Here is a 16,235-nt window from a genome sequence, read left to right as displayed (position 1 = left end):
CTGTGGGCACTGGCAAAGAGGCACAGTGTGCATGCAGTGGAATTGCTGCGGGATCCAGGTGGCTGTGTGTGATTGCAGCTGTCTGTGTGTGTTGTCGCTGCATGTGCTGGGCGCAGTGCGTGCAGTGTGTGTGAAGCGTGTGTGGATCCCTGCAGGCTGACAGTGTGAGCGGTGTGTCAGCTGCAGGTGCTTTAGGAGTAGCTAGTAGCCAGTTACAGATAGGACTGGGTAGCTAGGGGAAGGGGGGCAGGTTATTGTTCCACAGGCCCTAGGAGTTTTCCCCAAGCCACCCCAGGTTGCGGTTCCTCAGGGACAGGCCCTAGGTTAGGGTTGCTGTCACTCTAGAAGTAGTTGTGATAGAAAGCGAATAGCTGCGGTTGCTGTTCCCATGCGGTTGGTGTTGCCGTGATCCGGTTGGAGTTCCCGGGAAGCGGTGGGACCCTCGTTGGGGTCCACGGCGGAAGTACCTGAATAAGGATCAGACGGACGTCTGACCCTTTGAGAAGTGTGTGGCGGTCCCGAGCATCGGAGTGCTCGGAAGGTACCTCTGAAATATAAGTGCACCAACTGGGCCCTAGCTTAATATAGTGACTGCGCAGTCACCCACGACCTTTCGTAGGAGTACGAGACATTGGGTGTGGGGGATCACAGGACACTGGGTGGGGAACACCAGACATTGGGCTGAGGTGATGCGGGTAGAGCATCAGGTGATGTCATGTTATGTTATGTTATGTAATGAGGTTATGTGTGTGTGTTAAGTAAAGTGTTAGTTTGGTTTATCATCTACGTGTGTTATTGTATTTCTTACCCAGGGCTATCTTTCCTAACGGGGGATCCTGGGTAAGTGGAGGCGTTGCACCAGGTATGGTAAGGGTTTCCCCAGGCTCCCAGCTAGCGGAGGCTCAGATCTCCTGGAGCCACAGGTGTTAGGCAGTACCAGTAACCCTTTAGGAGCAGGTGTGTTGCCGGGAAAGGGACCGGTTAGACCACGAGGGGCCAATGTGAGATTGGGTGGGTCGGCCGGTTCACAAAAAGGGTTACACTTATATGATCAAATGGGTGGAAGAGTTGGGAGAACATTTAAAGGACAACACGCAAAACATCTGGGACGCAGCTGCCAAAAGCTCGATTTGTACAACAGTAAAAGAAAACGCGTACAAGTTGTTGCTAAGATGGTACATGACCCCGGTGAGATTGCACTCCATACACAACTCTCACTCTCCCACCTGCTTTAGCGAATGTGGGCAAAATGGATCACTATCCCATATTTGGTGGTCATATCCAGTGGTGATAATATCAGCTGCTTATTATTATTATTATGGGCACCTCCTTAAGACCAGACCCCTGGAACGCCTTACTGGGTAGACCTATGCCGAACACACCTAAACACCTTTTCCAAGCTTAAAACCCATATTATCTCAGCAGCAAGCGCGCACGCGGCCCCAATGCTTAGGCAGCCCCCTGGGAACTACAATTCCCAGGAGGCTTAGGGAGACAGGCATCAGGTGCCTGAGAGTGGCCAATAGGGCTGGAGGAAGCTCAGCCCGGGAATATAGATACATTTCCCGGGCTTTGCTGCGTCAGTCAGGCAGAGGAGAAAGAAGGAGTAGGAAGGGTGCAGGGAGCGCGTGGCTCCTGTACCGAGGTAAGGGTTCTCCCTAGATCCCCAGGCAGGCCCCAATTCCCGGTAAGGGCAGGGGGTAACTGAAGAGGGACGGCCATAGCTAGGGAGGTGACCCTTAGGTGTGGAAGGTGCAGTTTGGCAGTGCCACAGCGGAGAGGGCTGTGGGCACTGGCAAAGAGGCACAGTGTGCATGCAGTGGAATTGCTGCGGGATCCAGGTGGCTGTGTGTGATTGCAGCTGTCTGTGTGTGTTGTCGCTGCATGTGCTGGGCGCAGTGCGTGCAGTGTGTGTGAAGCGTGTGTGGATCCCTGCAGGCTGACAGTGTGAGCGGTGTGTCAGCTGCAGGTGCTTTAGGAGTAGCTAGTAGCCAGTTACAGATAGGACTGGGTAGCTAGGGGAAGGGGGGCAGGTTATTGTTCCACAGGCCCTAGGAGTTTTCCCCAAGCCACCCCAGGTTGCGGTTCCTCAGGGACAGGCCCTAGGTTAGGGTTGCTGTCACTCTAGAAGTAGTTGTGATAGAAAGCGAATAGCTGCGGTTGCTGTTCCCATGCGGTTGGTGTTGCCGTGATCCGGTTGGAGTTCCCGGGAAGCGGTGGGACCCTCGTTGGGGTCCACGGCGGAAGTACCTGAATAAGGATCAGACGGACGTCTGACCCTTTGAGAAGTGTGTGGCGGTCCCGAGCATCGGAGTGCTCGGAAGGTACCTCTGAAATATAAGTGCACCAACTGGGCCCTAGCTTAATATAGTGACTGCGCAGTCACCCACGACCTTTCGTAGGAGTACGAGACATTGGGTGTGGGGGATCACAGGACACTGGGTGGGGAACACCAGACATTGGGCTGAGGTGATGCGGGTAGAGCATCAGGTGATGTCATGTTATGTTATGTTATGTAATGAGGTTATGTGTGTGTGTTAAGTAAAGTGTTAGTTTGGTTTATCATCTACGTGTGTTATTGTATTTCTTACCCAGGGCTATCTTTCCTAACGGGGGATCCTGGGTAAGTGGAGGCGTTGCACCAGGTATGGTAAGGGTTTCCCCAGGCTCCCAGCTAGCGGAGGCTCAGATCTCCTGGAGCCACAGGTGTTAGGCAGTACCAGTAACCCTTTAGGAGCAGGTGTGTTGCCGGGAAAGGGACCGGTTAGACCACGAGGGGCCAATGTGAGATTGGGTGGGTCGGCCGGTTCACAAAAAGGGTTACACTTATATGATCAAATGGGTGGAAGAGTTGGGAGAACATTTAAAGGACAACACGCAAAACATCTGGGACGCAGCTGCCAAAAGCTCGATTTGTACAACAGTAAAAGAAAACGCGTACAAGTTGTTGCTAAGATGGTACATGACCCCGGTGAGATTGCACTCCATACACAACTCTCACTCTCCCACCTGCTTTAGCGAATGTGGGCAAAATGGATCACTATCCCATATTTGGTGGTCATATCCAGTGGTGATAATATCAGCTGCTTATTATTATTATTATGGGCACCTCCTTAAGACCAGACCCCTGGAACGCCTTACTGGGTAGACCTATGCCGAACACACCTAAACACCTTTTCCAAGCTTAAAACCCATATTATCTCAGCAGCAAGGTGCTTTATAGCAGCATCATAGAAAAAAAACAGAAAGCCCCATCCATGAACAGTGTTAAATGTAGGATCTGGTACATCTCAGTAATGGAAAAACATTCAGCCTTTTTAAGAGAAACATTCCACAAATATGCCCTTACATCGTAGCCTTGGTTGAGTATGGAGTATTATCTGGAACTTTATTACAATTTCCAGTCTCAGGTTGTTCTACAGTATACCACTACTCACAACCATTCCATCTCCGTTTTGCCCTTTAGGGGACTTTTTAAGTTATTCATTAGTTGTTATTTTACGTGTTTCGTCGGATTTTATTTTGTATTAAATTGTCTACTGTTTTGGTATATGTGGTCTTGTGGGATCATATGACTGGTCTACATACTTTATAAATTGTGGTAACAGTCATTTGTACTGTTAATTCATGTATATATTATAATTAATCTAGAGTGCAACCTTAAGGGACTTTGAGTGACCCATTTTGGCCACTTTGTTGTTTTTCTTGAGTATGGAGGGGCCAGGGTGTAGATATCGCTTCATTTTAGGCTACCTTCACCAGAAATATTCCTCTCTATTACAATAATGGACATATAGGTATGCAAGCCCCGCAGGTTAGATCGGTAACTAGGTGATGACCAGCCCACCCCCTCCCTCCCATCCCTAATTGTTTTTTTTTTAATGTAAAGTTGTGTCCGTCTGTTGGGTTTTAATAAATATATGCATGTGTGGCTGGCCTCTATGGATATATCCAACAACCATTCCATGACATGCATGTATCTATATTCTTTTACCATATATTATGCTACCCTTGGTTTCCCCTTTCTTTGTTCTGTATCCAATTAAAATTAAAATAAATAACCAGTTAAACAAAAAAGCATACCTTAAGTTATATGTATCATACTCAATTGATGACTTGGGGACAGCAGGTGTCATGTAAAGAAATCCAAGCTTCTTATTTTCCAGTATTATTTTGATTATATGCAGAGGATCTTTAATATTGGCCTTAATTACATCTTTTGAAGTCTCAAAAGTACACGACGGCAGAGAGGAAGGCCATCGATGTGAGCTTGTTCTTCTCAGACTCCTCCGTGGCTGTTTGGGAGGTGTAGGGGATATCGTCCTACTGTAGTCCAGCTGTAACTACGGTACATTTTAATTAAAAAAGGTCAGTCAGTAGTTAACATACTTCAATACATACTGTACGTGTATTTTACTTCCTCCAATACTGTAGTACATAGTTCTAGTAAATGTGTTAATCCTGAAAAATCTATAAATTAGTTGTAGCATTGTGATTCAGTACCTTTCAACTGATCAACATGATAGTTCTTCATAGGGTATATATAGTTTAACATAAGCTTTCAACACTAACAAGTCTCTACTTGATACTGTTCCATAATGTGATAATTGCTGTTCTAATAATGTTCACATTATAAACATGTGTTCCTCTCCTTATGTTACAGATAATATGATAAATCAGTTACTGTATACAAAGCCAAAAACTCATTATTGACACCAATGTATTAATCATTTCTAAATGACGAGGAAGCTCTTAATTGATAGCATACAGTTCAGAATACTGAAACAATTTATTATAATATATATACAGAATAAGGTCTGGTAAAGTACATATATAGTAAATACAATTAATATTTTAGGAGGTCTTTGGTACTATAGGAAAACATGCATAGAGGGTAACAACATAATCCTGATAACCAAGGATGTGTTCAACTCAAACCTAATTTTACAGTTCTTGGTCATGTAAAGCTCAGTTTAGTAAGGGCGAACTGTTAAAATATATGTTTTTCTTGGTAATCAATTTTAAATTAGAAAACCCTATCCATAATTTGTGACACATTTTGAAATGTATTTAGGTATGCCCAATGGGAAATGTATCAAGGCATGATAAGCAATACTGATTTGGGGGTATTTTTAACAAAAACATATTGAGATTGGCATTTGAACAGTGGTGAAAGCTGTAAAGAAGAAATTCAGAAGAGAGGCAGCACACGTGAATAGATTAGCAGATTCACATCGAACATCCAGCAGTCAAGTTTTTCATAGTAATCTTTGCCATTTATGGGAGGCCATGTTGAGAAACAACAACTTTTCAGACAGCATTTCTTCTCAACATGTTCTCCTACACTACCATAGGTAACGAGCACACACATACTTGTTGTTTTTTTTTTTTTTAATTATAATTAATTTATTTCTGATGTGGTAAAGAGTCTGACTATACATCTCCACCAGGATTGGCCTATTTGGTGTGGGTGTTGCATTATTATTCCTACCATCATTTACATGCAGTGAACTGTTATCTATACCAGTGTGTGTAATTCTTGTATTGGGTCCTGTGACGGGATTATCCAACATAGTTAGGATCCCGCACAGGTTGCGGTGCTGTCACCAGACGGATCAGGCATACCCCGGGCTCCCAGCAGCGGAGGTTCAGGTCTCCTGTGAGCCACAGGTAAAGCACCACACACACAGTAGCCGCCGTATCTCCCATAGGGTGGGGGAAAGTGCACTACACATGTTTTGATGAAAAACCCAGATATAGAAAAAATATAGAAGAAAATGGTGATCAGCACCCTTATGACTAAAACAGTGCCAAAAACTTGAAAGAAAAAACACAGAAAATAAAACAATAATTAATTACACTTGAGAATAAACGCCAGGATTCAGGTAGTTCCAATAAGGGGTATTGGAGCTTGATCTGGCGTTAACTGCCATTGACTTGAATGGCAGTTAATACTGTACCAATCGAGTTCTGATACCGCTTATCTGAGCTTGGTGAAGCTCCCCAAAAGTGCTTGAGCACTCTAATACCTGTTTTTCTTTTAAATCCTCTGGAAGTGCAGGCAGATGTGTAAGGGGTGAAATTGGTTCCACAGGAACAGATCTCTGTCTTTTCTCTGCTGAAGTGGAACGTAGAAGCACACCTCGACTTATCAACTCTTCCTTGTTCCTTTGATATATGTATTCAGGCTGATGATGATCCTGATATACCTTTAATACAGGCTTTACAAAAAAAAAGAAATCACATACAGTAAACCTTGACTTTATTTAATCAATTCCTAAATATGATAAGCAGAAAATATATTGTAGTTTCCTCGCTGCTAATTATTTGATTTTTCTTTTCTTTATTGATCTGGTAGTATTTTTTTTAGCCAGTTTAGAAGACAGGAAACTAACTGCGTTGGTTTGCTTCGGGGATTAATATATTGACACAAACTGCAAAATAGTCAATAAAATCAACTGGTCTTACCACTGTTTGCCAATTTCTGGTACATTTCTGGCAGTTCAGGGAACTTTTTTTATGTTAGGTGGTGACGTTGGCAAAATTGATTATGCTGAATGGCTTTTGCTACCATTTGGAATATTTACATGAGGAAAATGAAATGACCAAAAAATTGCACATCTTGCCTTCAACAGCATAATGATTTGCACATCTCTACTTTTGTTTTTCCTCTTTTAATTTGTTGCAGAATTTATGACCAATGGGTGCATTAAAAGCCACACTATGAAATAAAACTCACTAATAAAAATAAATGCATTTAGAACACATAACTATCTTATTAAAAAAAATGATGGTGCCTGCTCCTGGGTGTTGTTTATACATTGCAACCATAATGGGATCAGCTGTGCAGCTGGATCATACCCCACCATGATGCATACTCCATCCCACAATGAGCAGCCACTTCACCTGTTGTTTCAACATTCTCCCTTATTCCCTCTAGACTGTAATCTCTCATTAGCAGGGCCCTTATTACCTATTTGTATCTGTTTATGCATGTTTATCTTTATGTAGCCCCGAGGTAAAATTTCACTCTCTGGCCCCCCTCTGCGTGTGCCGGGGGATCGCGGGTGCCGCCGTTGTCACTGACGGACCCGCCGGCAGAACGCAAGGGTGGGGGCCAGTGCAGGGAGTAGAGCGTTGCTGTAAGGCGCAGGCCGGTTGCCGGGGACGCGATCGGGCCGTCGCTAAGGCCGCGATCGCGTTGCTACCGGCTCGGCGGCTTGTGAAGAGGGCGCCGCCATTAAAGGGAGTCTCGCGCATGCGCAGTGCTCGCGTAGGCGCAGGTAGGACCCCAGAGCTAGGGAGAGATCGCGCGAGAGTAGGGAAGTGTAGAGAGAGGTTGCGGCGGTCATTAGGCGTTCGCGCATGCGCGGGAGAAGCGCGCACGCGCCCCCAATGCTTTAGCAGCCTCCTGGGAACTACAACTCCCAGGAGGCATAGGGAGACAGGCACCAGGTGCCCCATAGCGGCCAATAGGGCTGGAGGATGCTCAGCCCGGGAATATAGATACATTTCCCGGGCTTTGCTCAGGCAGTCAGGAAGAGGCAGAGGAAGGAGTAGGAAGCGTGCAGGGAGCGAGTGGCTCCTGCACCAGGTAAGGGTTCTCCTTACGTCCCCAGGCAGGCCCCAATTCCCTGTTAGGGCAGGGGGTAACTGAAGAGGGACGGCCCTAGATAGGGAAGGTCACCCTTAGGAGTGAAAGGTGCAGGTTTGGCAGTGCCACAGCGAGTAGTGCTGTGCGCACTGGCAAATAGGCACAGAGTGTGTGCAGTGGATTATTGCTGCGGGTATCCAGGTGGCTGTGTACGATTGCCAGCTGTGTGTGTGTCGCTGCATGTGCTGGGCGCAGTGTGTGCAGCGTGTGTGAAAGTCTGCAGGCTGACGGTGAGAGCTGTGTGTCTGCTGCAGGCTGTTAGGAGTAGCGAGTAGCTATTTGTTAGGGAGGATTAGGGACGTGGGTAGCTAGGGGAGGGGGGCAGGTTATTACTCCGCAGGCCCTAGGAGATTTCCCCAAGCCACCCCAGGTTGCGGTTCATCAGGGACAGGCCCTAGGTTAGGGTTCCTGTCACTTTAGGGTTAGTTAGGGATAGATAGGGATAGCGGCGGTTGCTGTTCCCGTGAGACGGTTGTGTTCCCGTGAAGCGGTGGGACCCTCGTTGGGGTTCCTGGAGAAGTACCTGGAAAGGATCAGACGGATGCGTCGCACGTCTGACCCTTTGAGAAGAGTGTTGCAGGCCCGAGCATCGGAGTGCTCGGAAGGTATTGCTACATAAGTGCACCAACAGGCCTAACAGATAATTTAGTGACTGCGCAGTCACCCACGACCTCCGTAGGAGTACGGGACATTGGGTGTGGGGGATTACAGGACACTGGGTGGGAACACCAGATATTGGGCATAAGGTGCTCCAGTATTGCATAAGGTTATGTCGTGTTATGGTTCTATGTTATCAAGTAAAGTGTTAGTTATTGTTTCCATCGCATACGTGTGTTATTGTATTTCTTACTCAGGGCTATCTTTCATAACGGGGATCCTGGGTAAGTGGAGGCGCTGCACCAGGTAAATGGTAAGGGTTTCCCCAGGCTCCCAGCTAGCGGAGGCTCAGATCTCCTGGAGCCACAGGTGTTATACAGTTACCAGTAGTCCCTTAGAAGAGGTGTGCCGCAAGGAAAGGGACCGGTTAGACCACAGGGGCCAATGTGAGATTGGATGGGTCCGGCCGGTTCACAAAAAGGGCTACATTTGGAGGTGCTGCTGAGAGATCAGACCTGGGGTGCCCTGTATGTTTTTTTTTTTAATTGTGTCCTATTTTTGTTTCGCCATGGGGAAGCCCTCAAGGCGGAGGAAGCCACGTGCTAAGTTCCCGGCCGCGCGGGAAAATGTTGCCAACAGTTATCCAGGACTGGTGGGAAAACCCGAGCCCCGCCCCCACACTGTGAGTGACTCAGTACCGAGCTCGCAACATTCCCCAAAAGACTGTGCTGCCCCTCCTCTAGAGTCCACCAGGGGGAGGGAGTGTCTTGAGCAGAAATCAGCTATTTCTGTTCCCCCTAAGGAAAGCAAGGGATGCCGAGAAAAACACCCTTGGCTATATAGCATCATACGGGCCCCCCATTTAGTCTTGCCAATGGTGGTATGCCCGTGTGCTTTAAAAGACTGGAAGGTGACGGGTGGCTGGATGGAAGGAGCATCTGAGTCACCAGTTGCCCTCACGATGACCGTGGTAGACGGGGAAGAATGCCTGCACGGCCGTCTGAATGAATGTGAGTGTGCCGTTGGGGAGCTGACCCAAGGGCCTAAGTGTCCTGACTGTGCGGCGCAGTTCCTGCAACCCAAACCGCCAGCGGCAGAGGACACTGTTGCGGAAATGGAGTGTTCCCTCCCCGAGGATGAGAGAGACTGCCAGGGGTTACACCCTGATGTGTATGAGCCCTGGAAATTGCCAGGAATAGAGGTCACGGTGCTAATGTGCCCCTGCCTGAGTGAAGCCCTTAAAGAGGGAGTCGAGCCGTCCCAGTTACAGCTAGGTTTCAGGTCAACTGAGGTGGATGGAGAAACGTTTACCCAGTGTTTTGGCCTCAAATGTGGCTGTTCCCGGAGGGAGGCACTGGCGTGGGAGCCTCAATGTGAGTGTTGCGGGGCCTGGTTCCTAAAGCCTATCCTGCCCCAGGCGGCGGAACCAGCAGAGGAAGAAGAGGAGGAGCCGGACCTCTCTCCTACAGTAAATTATGCTCGTCCTCAGTTTGTCTTAATTCCAGAGGCCTCCGGGGACCCGTGTGTCCAGACCACTGTTGCAGACCCTCTCAAAGGGGACATTCAAATGGAAGAGCAGGAACCTCTGATGGCGGAACCTGCGGAGAAAGAGGCGCCTGATGATGCTACCAAGGTGGGTGAAGCCGCTACTAATGCTTCTACTTCGGCGATGGTGGAGGGGCCGTGTGCCCAAATGGACTTTCTAGATGCTGAGCCGGAGCCGCTGAAGGCGGAGCTCCAGATGTCGGAACCCCAGATGTTGGTTCCAGACCCGGTTCCCGAGCAGGAACCACCGAGACCAGAACCACAGATCCCGGAAGGCCAGGGTAAGGTGTTTATACCCCCGCCCATGTGTGGTGATTCTAGCGACCAACCGAGCGTGGTGATGCGCCTGCCGGCGGACCACTCCAGTGAGGTCACCGAGCCAACCACCTCCACTGATGCAGACCATGATGTGGGCCCGTGTGCCCTGCAACGGCCAGTCCGGCCTACCACCGAGGTACCAGCGGTTCCAGGCTTGGGATCAGTACCTGCTGACAATGATAGGGGTAAGTTGACTGCCCCGGGGGTGTCGGGTGTGAGCTCCCCGGTGATCGTGGAGCCTGGGGACTCCAAAGGTAGGGTCACCCGGGCGATGGGCTCACCCCGTCATCGCGTCCTGGTGGAGGTGTCTCCCCCAGAAGATCTCTGCAGATCATGAAACGAACTCGACCTCATCAAGGTATCCGGTACAACGGACCGGAGCGACACTTACTCCTGCGCGAGGAGTCTCCAAGTTCGGCCTTCCCGAGACCCGGGCCTGCACGAAGAAGTTGTGCTGCCCAACGATGGTGTCACCGTTAACGGGATGGTTGGAGCAGACAAAGACTGTGTTGAGACCGCTCTGGTAGTTGTGGCCTCTCCCAGGTGCGCGATGGAGCGCTATGTTCGCCATGTGGTGGACCGAGGCAAGAGACTGAGCCTCCCTGTCTCCCGTGAGACGAGACCGGAGGATCCGGCAAGGGTCAATACCCAGGACCCTGTACTAATTTTTCTGCGAGAGGGAGAAGGTGGGTTGGTGCAAGGGACAGGTCTTGAGCTCCAAAAGACTCACAGGAGTCAAGGTGGGATACCCTCACCCAATCAGTTAGGGGCACTCCACTCTGAGACTCAGCTGGCCTCGGGTATCCATACGAGTATATTGAGTATTGATGACAAAATGCATGCTACATGTGAAATGATTTATGCCATGTATTTTCCACTGTATAACACTCTGTATGGTTGCTACCCAAGCGAGGTCGTTGGGATTCTGCGAGGGGGAGAATGTAGCCCTGAGGTAAAATTTCACTCTCTGGCCCCCCTCTGCGTGTGCCGGGGGATCGCGGGTGCCGCCGTTGTCACTGACGGACCCGCAGGGAGCAGAGCGTTGCTGTAAGGCGCAGGCCGTCGCTAAGGCCGCGATCGCGTTGCTACCAGCTCGGCGGCTTGTGAAGAGGGCGCCGCCATTGAAGGGAGTCTCGCGCATGCGCAGTGCTCGCGTAGGCGCAGGTAGGACCCCAGAGCTAGGGAGAGATCGCGCGAGAGTAGGGAAGTGTAGAGAGAGGTTGCGGCTGCCATTAGGCGTTCGCGCATGCGCGGGAGAAGCGCGCACGCGGCCCCAATGCTTTAGCAGCCTCCTGGGAACTACAACTCCCAGGAGGCATAGGGAGACAGGCACCAGGTGCCCCATAGCGGCCAATAGGGCTGGAGGATGCTCAGCCCGGGAATATAGATACATTTCCCGGGCTTTGCTCAGGCAGTCAGGAAGAGGCAGAGGAAGGAGTAGGAAGCGTGCAGGAAGCGAGTGGCTCCTGCACCAGGTAAGGGTTCTCCTTACGTCCCCAGGCAGGCCCCAATTCCCTGTTAGGGCAGGGGGTAACTGAAGAGGGACGGCCCTAGATAGGGAAAGTCACCCTTAGGAGTGAAAGGTGCAGGTTTGGCAGTGCCACAGCGAGTAGTGCTGTGCGCACTGGCAAATAGGCACAGAGTGTGTGCAGTGGATTATTGCTGCGGGTATCCAGGTGGCTGTGTACGATTGCCAGCTGTGTGTGTGTCGCTGCATGTGCTGGGCGCAGTGTGTGCAGCGTGTGTGAAAGTCTGCAGGCTGACGGTGAGAGCTGTGTGTCTGCTGCAGGCTGTTAGGAGTAGCGAGTAGCTATTTGTTAGGGAGGATTAGGGACGTGGGTAGCTAGGGGAGTGGGGCAGGTTATTACTCCGCAGACCCTAGGAGATTTCCCCAAGCCACCCCAGGTTGCGGTTCATCAGGGACAGGCCCTAGGTTAGGGTTCCTGTCACTTTAGGGTTAGTTAGGGATAGATAGGGATAGCGGCGGTTGCTGTTCCCGTGAGACGGTTGTGTTCCCGTGAAGCGGTGGGACCCTCGTTGGGGTTCCTGGAGAAGTACCTGGAAAGGATCAGACGGATGCGTCGCACGTCTGACCCTTTGAGAAGAGTGTTGCAGGCCCGAGCATCGGAGTGCTCGGAAGGTATTGCTACATAAGTGCACCAACAGGCCAAACAGATAATTTAGTGACTGCGCAGTCACCCACGACCTCCGTAGGAGTACGGGACATTGGGTGTGGGGGATTACAGGACACTGGGTGGGAACACCAGACATTGGGCATAAGGTGCTCCAGTATTGCATAAGGTTATGTCGTGTTATGGTTCTATGTTATCAAGTAAAGTGTTAGTTATTGTTTCCATCGCATACGTGTGTTATTGTATTTCTTACTCAGGGCTATCTTTCATAACGGGGATCCTGGGTAAGTGGAGGCGCTGCACCAGGTAAATGGTAAGGGTTTCCCCAGGCTCCCAGCTAACGGAGGCTCAGATCTCCTGGAGCCACAGGTGTTATACAGTTACCAGTAGTCCCTTAGAAGAGGTGTGCCGCAAGGAAAGGGACCGGTTAGACCACAGGGGCCAATGTGAGATTGGGTGGGTCAGGCCGGTTCACAAAAAGGGCTACACTTATTTGGGATGTAACCTTGTTTATGTAATTATCAAATCTCCATACACCCATTGTACCGCGCTGCAGAATATGTTGGCTCTTTACAAATAAACGATAATAATAATCATTGCATCCTTTTATCCTAATATGTAATTGATATGAACTTTTTCTAAGACATGAATGCTGGGCCTTTTCTCAATTTATCAGAAACAATTTCTAAAAAATTCTGTATTGCAATTTTTCTTATTCTTGGGATTTACTGTACGTGCACCATTTTATGCTCCAAGTTACAGTATGTCATATGTAACTAGCTTGTTTACGCATATTCTTACATCATACACACATTGTTAACTAGGATTTACGCCATGAAAGAATGAGACACAGAAGCACTCAATTCCCCATCTTGTTTGCATAAAAACTAGTATTTTAGCTATCTCAGCTACAGGTGATAAAAAGATTACTAGTTTTTAATTGCCAAAAGGGACAATGTACACAGGAAAATTGTGCAATTCTGGGACAAAATAATTAATCCAAATATATCAAAGAAATGATTCCATCTGAAGCAATAGGAATTTTCTCTTTGATACAAGTTGTGCATTGTTTTGCCTTAGATTTGCACTATGTTTGCCTTAATACATACAGTGCATAGTATTTACACTAGCATTTCATCACCTTATTCCAATGTTATTCTATGCCTTGTTTTGGTAGATTTATTTGAATCTGCTGCAGCTAACTATGTATCAGAGATGTCTAAAAAAGAGTTTGCATTGAATTGACTTCCTTAATCACTTCCGAGACTGACAAGACTATATTGTACACTCATTCATTAATGAATGAGTTCAATTGTTTTTGTTGTTTATTTGATTGAACTTACCAGAGGTTCCAGTTTGATGGCTTGCTGTCGCTTTCTTGTTTTTTCTTGTGCCTTTGTATTATGGGTAAACACTAGTGCTTTTGGGTTTGGCACCATCTGTTTTGGAGCCACTGAGATAATCCTTTCCCTTAGCTTGCTCAGGTCCGGGTCACGACTGGGCACGCAGTCCATGTGTTCGCTATTTAACGACCCATTTAAATTGGGAGGTTGAGGCATGGACACTTGTGAAATGTTAGTAGACATTGTCATCTGAAATTCAATAAAAAAGTGACTGAACATGTTGTGAACTTTATTGATACCAATGACTATTTTAGTGCTAAATGGATCTCCAATGCTGTTGCAGTTTATGCAAATATACATTTGTAGTTGACTAGGTGCTTTAGCCCTTAAATAATACTGCATTTAATATGTTTAGAACATGTAGTAACATAACAAAGGAGGGAGGAGTAGGCAGGGCCGCAGACAGATTTCCCGGGGCCCAAGACAAGAGTTACGACAGGCCCCCCACCCCCATGTCGCCGGTCCTCACGAGCGTCCTCTATTTCCCCCCCTCTTCCCATGTATTTCTCTCCCCTCTGTCTCACTCCCTCAACTACCCCAGTCTCACTCAATCCCTTCCTCCGCATGTATTTCTCTCCCCACCATCTCACTCTTACTCCCTCTTTTCCTCACTCCCTGCCCTCACTCTCCCCCCTCCATCAATTACCCCACTAGCACTCAATTCCCCATCCTCACACTAATTCCCCCCTCCCCACAGACGATCCCGCCCACAAAATACATACCAAAAAAATCCACCCCCAAATACATATATAAAGCCCCCCAAATAAATCTAAAAGATGCCTCCAACCCCCCCAATACATATACAATAAGCCCCCCAAATACATATAAAAGAAACCCCCACCTCCCAAATACATATAAAAGAAGCCTCCCACAACCCAAATACATATAGAAGGAAGCCAATCCCCACCCCCCAATATATATAAAACAAGCCTACCACCCCTCCAAATATATATATATAAAAGAAGCCCCCCCGCACCCCAAATACATATAAAAGAAAAATACATATAAGAGAAGCCCCAACCCCCAAATACATTTAAAAGAAGCCCCTCCACCCCCTAAATAATATAAAAGAAGCCTCATACCCCCCAAATACATACAAAAGAACCCCCCCATATACATAGAAAAGTATCCCCCATCCACCAAAAACATAGAAAAGAATCCCCAACCCCCCCCAAAATACATATACAAGAAGCCTCTCACCCCCCAAATACATACAAAAGAACACCACCCCCATATACATAGAAAAGAATCCCCATCCCCCAAATACATAGAAAAGAATCCCCCCCCACAAAATACATATACAAGAAGCCCCCCAACCCCCAAATACATAGAAAAGAACCCCCAACCCCTCCAAATACATAAAATAGAAGCCCCCCATCCCCCCAAATACAGATAAAAGAATCCCTCCACCCCACACCCCAAATACATATAAAGAAGCCCCCAACCACCCCAAATACAGATAAAAGAATCCCTCCACCCCATACCCCAAATACATATAAAAGAACCCCCACCCCCAAATACATATTTAAAAAAAAACACCCCCCCCCCCCAATACATTTACTAACCTTGGGTCAGGCCGGGACTGGTGGCTGTGGGGGGGTCTGGCCAGTGTTGCAAGTTGAGCCCATCCTCAGTCCCACACCGAGTTACTAGTGCACACCGGGCCTCTTATGCCGGCGAATACCAGAAGCTGAGCCCAGCTTGCTTCTAGCGCGCTTCGAGGTCAGAGAGGCCCGGCATGCGCCAGCATCACAAGCATCACAAGCATCACAAGCATCACAAGCTCGGCATGGGACAGAGTGAGGGACAGCTAGGGTAGAGCTGGGGTCCGGCGGCAATAAGACCAGCAGCCAACTTTCAGTGCCGGCTGCTCGGGCCCCCCGCAGCCAGTGGGCCCGGGACACCTGTCCCGGCTCTCCCCTCCCCCCCCCTAGGCAGCCCTAGGGGTAGGCAGTGCGATACCTAGAAATGGACCAATAGTTCGTTGATACACTACTGCTTTCAAACCTCCCAGTGTAGGCCCAACATGGCTACCCATCCTTCTTTGCTTATGACTAGAACAAAATGTTTTTAACCTTACAGTACAATGTACATAATTCTAAATACTGTGTGTATCACTTAAAAGTTTATTTCAGGAAATAGCTTTTCACTCACCCAGTCAGGCAATAAATTTTACCGTTAATGGTGTTTCCCTGTCAAAACACAGTGCTGTGTGTACTCGCTTAGCTGCAAATAGCACCAGGCATGTCAAAAGGTGGAGGATCTCTGAGTCGGGCTTATGAGAATTATCTAGATACAAATGAGAAAAAGGTGAAATAGCATGAAACACAAATAATAGAAAATGACCATGCTTTTCTATGTAGCATTAAAAACAACTGAGCAACCTAAAACAATGTTTTGCACATCAATCTCTCAGCACTCTTATAACGTTTTTTTTATACAAGACCAGACAAAATTATATGGAGTACCCATTCCCACTTACATGGGAACTGGACCATATAAATGATAAATATTCTGTCTAACACTGATACATTGGATAATGATAAAAGCGCAATATAAATGTTGTTAGAAATAAATTGGGGCTTC

General features: G+C 48.0%; 1 protein-coding gene across 4 annotated transcripts in view; it reads right to left on the bottom strand.

Moving 5' to 3' along the window:
• DNAH6 (dynein axonemal heavy chain 6) overlaps window positions 1-16,235 on the bottom strand; it is a 448,872-nt gene that overhangs the window by 417,974 nt on the left and 14,663 nt on the right. For 2 of the 4 annotated variants that reach the window (XM_075607010.1, XM_075607002.1), the window contains 4 exons: window positions 15,804-15,938; window positions 13,590-13,838; window positions 6,030-6,221; window positions 4,084-4,343 (listed from right to left, as the gene is read on the bottom strand). In XM_075607010.1, the coding sequence (XP_075463125.1) occupies window positions 4,084-4,343; window positions 6,030-6,221; window positions 13,590-13,838 (701 nt within the window). In that variant the 5' untranslated portion in view covers window positions 15,804-15,938. The remainder of the gene's footprint in view (window positions 1-4,083; window positions 4,344-6,029; window positions 6,222-13,589; window positions 13,839-15,803; window positions 15,939-16,235) is intronic. The other 2 variants (XM_075607019.1, XM_075606995.1) reach the window with 2 other exon arrangements.

The sequence above is a fragment of the Ascaphus truei genome, chromosome 1, assembly GCF_040206685.1.
Source record: "Ascaphus truei isolate aAscTru1 chromosome 1, aAscTru1.hap1, whole genome shotgun sequence".
Classification (NCBI taxonomy): Eukaryota; Metazoa; Chordata; class Amphibia; order Anura; family Ascaphidae; genus Ascaphus; species Ascaphus truei.
This window is presented reverse-complemented; position numbering and strand designations above follow the sequence as displayed.